Source organism: Canis lupus, chromosome 26 (assembly GCF_003254725.2).
Source record: "Canis lupus dingo isolate Sandy chromosome 26, ASM325472v2, whole genome shotgun sequence".
NCBI classification, from domain to species: Eukaryota; Metazoa; Chordata; class Mammalia; order Carnivora; family Canidae; genus Canis; species Canis lupus.
This window is the reverse complement of record NC_064268.1, coordinates 8221001-8230624: the sequence shown is the minus strand read 5'-3', so window position 1 is coordinate 8230624 and position 9624 is coordinate 8221001. Positions and strand designations below refer to the sequence as shown.

Genomic DNA, 9624 nt, shown 5'->3' with positions numbered 1-9624 from the left:
TCTCTGCCTGGTTTCATAGCATGTAACTAGAATTTTCCTCCCTTCTCTTTTACTTCAACCCGTAAACCCATCTGTTGTCCCAGTTCACGGTGTTCAGAAAAAAACTTCTTGAGTCTGTCTTTGGAGCTTAGGTGTTTTTCCCCTGACTTGACCTTCTCTTGAAGGCCTTAAGAATTTTGATCTTTCTGAGGTTGTTGTGTTCCTACAGAATTTGCAAGATTTTGTACCGTGGTGACTACTTGTCTTACCCGCACATGCGGTTTTTTTGGTTTTTGTTTTTGTTTTTGTTTTTTTTTTACCTATAATTGTGACACTACACTATGGAGGACACAATTTTAGGTAACAAGAACATGGCTTATCCTCCCCCCCCTCCCCACTTGCTTTCCAGAAGTCTCCAGCTACAAGCAGCACCACCTACACCTACTTTGAAATGTTAATAAAGTTATTTCTAGCTATGCCTTCACACCGACTTAATTCTGCAACAAGTCTTCAGGAGCTGCTTGTCTCCCCCCTCCCCCCCATATCACGAATTCATTTCCAAGTACTAAAGGGAACGTTTATTTTAGAAGTGCCTGCTTCTGCTGGATAAAACTGGGCTTTTCTTGCTTCGGGGCGGGGGGGGGGGGGCAAAAACAAAACAAACATTTAACAAACCCCTTTGAAAAAGCTCTGGCTTGTGCTGCCTTTTTCTTTTTAAAGATTTTATTTATTCACGAGAGACAACAGAGAGAGGCAGAGACATAGGCAGAGAGAGAAGCATACTCCTGCAGGGAGCCTAACGCAAGACTCAATCCCAGGACCCCGAGATCACAACCTGAGCCAAAGGCAGACTCTCTACCACTGAGCTACCCAGGAACCCCCGTGCTGCCTTTTTGAAAGAAAGAAAAAAAAAAAAAAAAAGCCTGCTTGAAACACATGGATCAAGTGGAGCTGGAATTTTTTAGGGACAGTTTTTCATCTGGCAGGCTAAGAAGTGATAGTTAACAGAGTGGGGGAGACTTCTCTTGGCCTCCTTTTTTCTCAAATGTAATGCTCAGGCCAGCTGGGGTGCAGGATGGGGAAAGGATTGCTTATTTTACTCACCATTCAGCTATATTCCCACTGGCTGGCATTCCCCAGGCTGCTGCTTAAGTAGGGGTCCTTCACCTTTGCACCCATGGACAGATTTCCAGTCTCTGGAATTCCTAAACTCTGCAAAGTGATGCACCTGTCTGCATGTCTTAGAGCTTTCATTCAATTCTCAGTGGAGTCTTTGGATAGGAACACCTGCTCTTGACTCTTAAAGACCAGTATTCCAATGTTACATTTCTGCAACAACAGAACAAGGAGCTTTCAGACTTCATCTGCCATCCCTTTTACCAAAAAACCTAAGCTCAAAGCCAATAAAGCAATGTCATGGGCTAGATTCACGTTTGGAGTGCAGGGAACCCCCAGCCTCTAGCCTGAAGGACGCATCAGTTCTAAGTCTCCAAATGCCATGAAAACCTGCAACTGGGGCACCTGGGTGGCTCAGTGGTAGAGCATCTGCCTTTGGCTCAGGTCATGATCCTTGGGTCCTAGGATCGAGTCCTGCATGGGCTTCTCACCCAGGGAGACTACTTCTCTCTCTGCCAATGTCTTTGCCTCTCTGTGTCTCTCATAAATAAATAAAACTAAAACAAACCAACCTGCAACTGTCCAAGCTCTGTAGAACACTGCATTTGCTATCAAAGTTGGAGCCCTTGGACAACTGACTTCACTTTCCTGAGCTTCACTTTGCAGGTAATAATCCATAAGATGGGATAAATACCTACCTTGTGGGGTGATGTGTCCTAGAACATGCCTGCTCGCAGGATGTGTTCCATGTGTAATTAATATTGCTCCCGTAGCTGCTCACCTGGTTGGTCTCCAAAGAAGAACTAGCAATTACCTGCCTGCTAAAACAGTGCTTCTCAGACTTCAGTGGGCACACAAGTTACCTGGGGATCTTCTTTAAATGGGGTCTGGGAACTTGCATTTCCACCCCACTCCCAGGAGATGCTAACACTCCCAGTCCAGGGACCACACTTTCAGTAGCAGGATACTAGGACATGGTTACACTGACAATGAATAATATAATGCTGAATATGTTATACTGACGTGGACATCTGATCTCACAAAGGAAGAAAAACAGACATAAGGATGGATGTCCTAGAGATATCTATAAACAATGACCAGCAAAAATATCCCCAAAAGGCCTAGGCTTTGCACCATTTTGCTGTTTATTTCAAGTTTACAGAGAAGCTTAAACATCTGTGGAAAAACACCAAAGGCTTATTTTTCTCTTAAATTCATGTACTTTTAAGTGATAAATACACAGTATTTAACTTTGTACACCTGATAAAAGGAAAATGCATAGTAGAAAGGATCAGGAATAAAACAGAAGCATCGGGCATTAAATCAGACACAGAATAGAAAAGTTAGCAGTTCTGCGAAACTCGGCCCATAAAGCTGCAAAGAGGAAGGGAACTGACGACCTTGAAACCTTCTCTAGCACCTTGGAAACAAGTGGAGGTCATAGTTCTTCCCCCCAGCAATAGGAAGCTCTGCTTTGGAAGATGAGTGAGAGCAACAGGTTGAGCCCACTTCAATGCTCAGGTGTTTGCCTCTTTGTTCCAGAAAGGGTGGGAGCCCTAACTCACAGGAAAGCCAGACCACTGGGGAGACAGCCTCTCCAGCCCCCAGGGCCGTCAAGGGGCTAGCTAAGGCTTTCTCGGAGCCCCTGGGAGGGCTGTGGAAGAGATGGTAGAAGTGGAGCAGGACAGAGGATGTTGGGGCAAGAACCTGTGCAGGCCCCAGGTTGCTTACACCAAGTTGGTCCCACAGATGAGCCAACAATGGAAGAAACTGCCAGGGCACCCCTTTTGCTCACCTGGGAAAGCTGCCCATGATGGCTTCTCCCCCTTCCTGACAGAGCCAGCTTCTCAAAAGCCAACGTTTGTGCTCCAAGAAAATGGTAACTCTACCGCATGATGGTACAGCCCTCAGCTTATCCTTTTTGGGGGGTGGCGCTTCCTTCACACAGCTTTCTTTGGTGTTTCTTTGAAAAAAAGTTATGAACCCACCCACCTAAACAGCCGACATTCCACACAGGAAACCTTAAGTGGGGAGTTCTGTGGCAGAAGAAATGTTCTTACCCGATGCAACTGTGTAAACAGGATTTCTGCAGAAGCTCCGCATGCTGTCAGCCCGCCCTGGGCGAGCCACTCGGCCAGACCAGAGTCCACACAGACAGGCGGGGACTAAGGACTCTAACTACTGCAAGGTGCTTATTGCAAACTAACCAGACCCCAGCTGCTTCCAGAAGGGGTGGTGCCCATAAATATAAACAAGCGCAGGAATGCAAGAGGAAGTACCAGGTCACAAAAAGAAAGCAGGCCAGACAACCCTCCATCTTGACGGCTGTCCTTTGCTCTTGGAAACCAGCATCCCCTAATTCTATACTGTTTATAAAATAGCAAGAGAAGTTGAGCTAAATGACAGTCAAGAGCTTACAAAGATCTGTGGAAGCCAGGAACACCCAGGTTCTGTGAATGCTCTGGGTGGCGGGGGCACGAGGTCTTGCTCTGCTGTCTCTCTGCAGAAGATCCTCCTGCCAATGATGATCAGAAACTACAGGCAAGCATGTCCTCCAAGGCCAGTTACTGACACCATTTCCCCCAAGCTGGAGTCCACAGCACCGGGAATCTCCCAGGGCAGAGGCCTTCCTGTTCTCCTCCCCCCTGAACTCTGCTCAGCCATCTGTGGCTCCGGAAAGAAGTCACACTTAACTTCAATGAAACTTCCCAGTCTGAGATGGAACCCAAAAAGGTAAAGCCTTTTCTGTCTGGACCTTTGGCTTACAAAACACAACTCCCTGTGCCAAGCCCTGGTTCTCCTGGGCCCTGAGGACTGCTCTAGGTTTCAACCACCTTCTCTAAAAGGGTGCCCCAAAGTGACTGTGTAGATCCCAATAGGGCTTTACCCGTAAGGAGGAGCATTTGTGTCTCCATCGCATCAGAGTATTTCCTCACTGGCCCTCCAGAAACTGTTTCACTAACCACAACAATCAGCTAATATTTGAGAAAACAAAACCTTGGCAGTCTCTAGAATACGCAGGTTCTAAACAAGCCAAGCTGCTAATATACAGACACAGGTTTCATGGGCTCTAACTCTGATCACATGCCTAAAGCTGGGGAACGTATCCTGGAAGCTCTAAATGACCTCTGAACTACTCGAGAGTTCAGTCTAGAGAATTGAAAATATTTTGTTTACTCTTAAGTCATGTAATGTACATGGAAGTGTAGGATTTCACCCTGAAGTTTTTGTCATTGAACAAGAGATTTACTAGAGCTCAGTTAATGTTTCAGAAACCTGCTGTGAGTGGCTATCACTCCTTTAGGTGAAACTGCTCCCTGCCCAAACACACGGAACACCCTTTGAGGGATGGAAAATCCCCTTTGAAAAGCAATTAATGAGCTTCAAGCCCTTTCCCTTTTCCTGACTGCAACTTTACCCATTAAAAAAAATTTAAGTCCTTCTTACAAATAAGGTGCACCAAAGCTCCCTGCAGCTACTGAAGGCTAGCCCTACCCTGACTCTGTGAGTCCACCGTCCTGGAAGGTGCCACAGCTTGGAGTTTGGGGCTTTCGAGGTTTGCAGGGGAGTCACACTCCCTCTTCCTCTCCCTTTCAAACGCAGCAACTAACTCTGTGGTCTCAGCCCACACCACCAGAGTTTTCTGCCAGTTTTTCATGGTTTTCAAACCCCACACACATTCACCTTAGTATATCTGACATGGTTCTGAGTTCACAATGAAGGATTTTTGGCATAAAAACGTTTTAAAAAGCAATTGTCCCAAAATGCAAGTGGCTTTGGGTCTGCAACTCCTCACACCTGCCCGTTCAGCCAGCCAGTGGCCAAGGTCGATGTCATGGAGTCAAGTCTTTTTTTTTTTGGTCCCCTTTAAAACAACAAAGGAAGAAAACAAAACGGAACAAAACAAAATAAAACACAAAAACACCAGAGATGACGGTCAAGGCTCTACACACGTGCTGGGTTTCCGTAGGACATGCTGCTATGGAAACGCAGGGTGCAGCCTGCATGCGAGGTCGCGTGTCCGGGCAGCTACTCCATCGCCTCGTCGGGCCGCAGAGGATGCATGCGAGCGCGGGGGCCGGGGGCCGGGGCCCCCCAACTCTCGGTGCAGGGACCGCCTTTCACAAGAGCACTTCCTCCTCCCCCACGGGGGCCGGGTCGGGGCCCCGGAGGCTGTCTTCGCTGCCTTGCTTCCTGCTCACCGAACAGAAAACCCACGTTAAGGCAAGGCTGCCGCAGCCGGAGCCTCTCCCTTATTCCCACACCACCTGGAAGGTCACTGACTTAGCTTTTAGAGTCTCTCCCGTTTCCTCACCTATACAAAAGTTTCAAAGGAGACATTATATCCCCCTTTGTAAATGGAGAAGCAGCATCACTTGCCAAAAATAGAAAAGAACTATAAAAATAGATGCGAACCTATCTATTTAACACCTAAAATCATGCCATGTGAGGAGCGTGTGCAGCCAGCCTTGGGGACTGTTCATGGAGGTTTTTAGGTATTCTGATGTGTTCCCCCCACCCCAACCTTCCTTCTTCAGGCTAAGATTGAAGATTAATCTTTAGTTACTTGAAGGTGAGCTTCCAGAGGGCAGTGGTCAGGACCACCTGGGTTTGGCCTGGCACACAGCCAGCCTTTCAGAAACAGTGGTCAAGAGAACCATCCCCAGCACACAGGCCCATGGGACACTCTGGATGGAGAGAAGGGCCCTCCTCTCAGCAAGGTGAGTGATCAGAGCAGAAGAAACCAAGGTGTCCTTGTGTCCCTGACAGGTCACATCCTGAAGTGCCCTCAGCTAGACCTACCTGAGGGGAGGGGGGACACCCTAATTCATTAGGGAGGTGGGAAGGAAAATCCCTGAGGAGAAGCCTAAGTCCCATGCCATCAGCCAGCAGCGATGGCCCTTCGAAGAGAAGCTGCTGGGCTTGCCACAGCAGACGTGTGCCTGGCCAGAAGGGAACCTCCATCCCAGCACAAGGGACGAGAGTGTGATGTCTGTACAATCCTAGGAAGAAACCCCTCTCTGTTGAAAGAGCAGGCTCATTGGCTTTTATGTTTCTGCCAAAGAATAGGGGGTCAAATCTCCCAGGCAGGAGAACTGTAACTAGATGTCAGATCAGGTCCTCAATTCCTGCCCTAGAAGTGCCTGCATGTACCAGCTGGCTCTTGTTGCAGATGGCTGGCAGGCCTTAGGCCTGAGGTCTCCGACATCTGTATAAACCCTTGGAACTCCAGAGTGCTGGGTCATGTGGACAATCAAAGCATCCCGCCAGCAGGCTTAGGGCAATCTCCAGGTCTTGCTGGGACTGCAGGTGAGGGAATAAAGGATTTGCCCAAAGGCCAATCTCTTGGTAGCTTGTGATTCTGAGCTCACTGAAAATAAGAAACAGATGACAGACTTGCAAACAGGAGGCAAACCCTAAAACTTGAGATTGAGGAAAAAAAAGGCCAGTCCCTGTCCACTCCCTGTCACCCAGGAGGCTGAAAGAGTAGGCGGTAGAGAGCCAGGGGACAGCCTCACAGGGATGAAGCAGTCTTCTCAGGCTGCCAGCAACTGGCTGATTGTTACCAGCCACTTTCCCTGATCATAAACAGTCCACTACATGATTCAGCCCTTGACTCTCGGGATGAGGGTGGCCAATAAATTTCATCTCATAAGTCAACTCCTAACACACAGACATGGCTGCTTGCTTGTATGTGAATGCTTGTGGCAGCATTCATCCGTGACAGTCAAAATGTTAACAATGCCCATCACCTAATGAATGGATGAGTAAGATGTGGTCTACCCGTACAATGAAATATAACTAGGCCACAAAAAGAATGAAGCTCTAACACCTGCTACACTGTGGATGAACCTTGGAACATGAGGCTGAGTGAGAGAAACCAGTCACAGAAGATCACATGTTGTATGATTCCACTGATGTGAAGTGTCTAGAATAGGCAACTCTATAGAAACCTCGGAATAGGGAATTGGTGGTGATAGCTAAGGGTACAGGGCTGTGTAATATATAAATTATATTTCAATAAAGCTGCTCTTAAAACACAGAAACGGCTTTCCAGCTATAAGATTCTAAACATAAAAAAAAATTTAATACTGAGACGCCCGGGTGGCTCAGCAGTTTAGCGGCACCTTCAGTCCAGGGCCTGATCCTGGAGACCCGGGAAAAAGTCCCACATCAGGCTCCCTGCGAGGAGCCTGTTTCTCCCTCTGCCTGTGTCTCTGCATCTCTCTCTCTCTGTGTCTCTCCTGAATAAATAGATAAAATCTTAAAAAAGAAAAAAACACAGAAATGGAGCTCCCAGTTGAGGATAAGGTAGTGAGTTGAGCTCAATGGAAAGAATACTGGAATTTCTATCTTGCCATAGGCAGTGGGGGGATGAGAAGCAGCAGGAATGCTAAGTGTTTATCATCTTAGTCCACAGGGACAAAAATTCTTATCTGTCCTGGGACATGCTGAAAATGCTGAGAAGGCACTGTGTTTAGAAAAGGGATGGTCAGGGCACCTGGGTGGGCTCAGTGGTTGAGCATCTGCTCAGGTCATGACCCTGGGATTCTGGGATCGAGTCCCACATCAGGATCCCTGCAGAAAGCCTGCTTCTCCCTCTGCCTGTGCCTCTGCCTCTCTGTCTTTCATGAATAAATAAAATCTTTTAAAAAAAGAAAAGAGATGGCCAAAGGAAAAGGTTCAGATCCACCCTGGGGACAGAAGATTCCTACATTAATTTGCAGCAGGCTGGAAGGGAACTTATTTTCTAGGTCCTAACCCATCAGAGAAGAAGGGGTAGATGCTGGAGAGCCCCAGAACAATGCATGCCTGATCTATGCTCTGACCACATGGACCCAGGGCAGGGGCAGCCACGGGACCCTGTGACACAGCCTCAATGCCACTGACGTGCACTGAGCATATGTGGGTACCAGACTGGGTCAGAAGACCTGGGTGGATTCACAGGCATTCCGGGTGGAGCGCCATGCACCCGCAGCGCCAGCCCACATGCACGACCCACCATCAGGTCCAAGCCCCAGGATGACCTTTGTTTTTTAATCTAGGTCCAGAGGCCCAAGGTGAGCCTGGGCGCAGCAGCCCAAGCTGGGAGGAACCTCCGCCTGGTGGGGATGCCCCGTGCTCTGCAGCTGCCCCCGCCCCCAGGCTCCGGCAGAGGCTACAGCGCAGGCAGGCAGGCATTACCTTGGGCTCAGACAGGGGCTCACACTCCCTGGTTGGTTTTTTGCTGGAATGGCCAGAGGGGAGGGAAAAGGGAAGTGAGAAGGGACCCTTGGGATCTATGAGATGCCTGTCGCCCACCCCAGAGACACTCAGACCAAACACCAGCTTCACAGAGCTGCTGCCAGGGGGATCTTGAGCAGGGCACCTCTGCGTAGCACAGAGGGTCATGTGGGTGAGATAGGCCTTGCTCCTCCATCACAGGGCTGATAATCCCACCATCAAGCATGCATGTTTCTGGGCCACAGAAATGCTTTCTGATTGTCAAGAGGTCCCCCAGTTAAAGTGCAAGTTTCCCTGAGAAAGGTAGAACTCCAGCAGGGGTTCACTGTCCGCAAAAGGAGCTGGGCTGAGTTGGGGTGGGGCAGAACCAGAGACAGCTGCTCCAATGTTCCTACTGAGCCTGGGAGATCTGGTCTGAGTCATTCCAGATGCTTCGCTCCAGGGATGGGCCTGGATGGAGTGGGTTGGGCAACGCTGCCCTGGGTCCAGCCTCTCATTCCCCACCCCAGAGTAAGGCAGGTGGACACTCACGTGAGCAAGTTTCCAGGCGCTGACAATGAGCGCTCCTCCCGCCGGCTGCCCTCAAACGGGTTCCCAAAAGAGCGTTTCCGTATCATGGTCTTCACCAGGATCTGAAGGACAGAAGAGGGAGCTGGGCCACCTGGGGGAGACTCCAGGCCACATCTCCCCAATGCCACTCTACAGGCGCCATCTCCCTTTTCCTTTCTCTCCCAGTTACTCCCAAGGCTTGTGGTTGGTGACAGGCCTTTGAGAGATCCTGGGCAGCATCCCTCCCACTGAAGGCATAAAAACCTAAACCATCACCAAATCTGACTAGTTCATGTCCAAAACCATTCACAACTGGGCAGCCTGGGTGGCTCAGTGGTTTGGCGCCGCCTTCAGTCCAGGGCGTGATCCTGGAGACCCAGGATTGAGTCCCATGTCGGGCTCCCTGCATGGAGCCTGCTTCTCCCTCTGCCTGTGTCTCTCATGAATAAATAAATAAAATCTTAAAAAAAAAAACCCAAAACATTGATGCCTCCTGGCTGCCAATGAGATAAGGTTGAAATCCCTCGGTTTGACGTCTTATCCTAACCTCATCTTGGTCTACCTGAGCCCCAGAGTGCTGGCCAGTACTATCCTTCCAGTACCCTTGGCACCACGTATCTTACCTAGCCAACCCGACACCTGCCCTCTTGGCCCATCAATCTGTCTCATCTTCAAATCTGGGCCTTTCTTTTTGGTGCAAACTATCTGACCACCCCAACAAGAAACCAGCTATTCTTTTCCCGGCCAAATTCAGGG

General features: G+C 49.1%; 1 protein-coding gene across 6 annotated transcripts in view; it reads right to left on the bottom strand.

Annotated features, from left to right (window-relative positions):
• Positions 1–2222: 2222 nt before the first annotated feature.
• Positions 2223–9624, bottom strand: part of CAMKK2 (calcium/calmodulin dependent protein kinase kinase 2) — a 48677-nt gene continuing 41275 nt past the window's right edge. For 3 of the 6 annotated variants that reach the window (XM_025473873.3, XM_025473875.3, XM_049101832.1), the window contains 3 exons: positions 8851–8951; positions 8281–8323; positions 2223–5289 (listed from right to left, as the gene is read on the bottom strand). In XM_025473873.3, coding sequence (XP_025329658.1) covers positions 5125–5289; positions 8281–8323; positions 8851–8951 — 309 coding nt within the window. In that variant the 3' untranslated portion in view covers positions 2223–5124. The remainder of the gene's footprint in view (positions 5290–8280; positions 8324–8850; positions 8952–9624) is intronic. The other 3 variants (XM_025473876.3, XM_025473877.3, XM_035706695.2) reach the window with 2 other exon arrangements.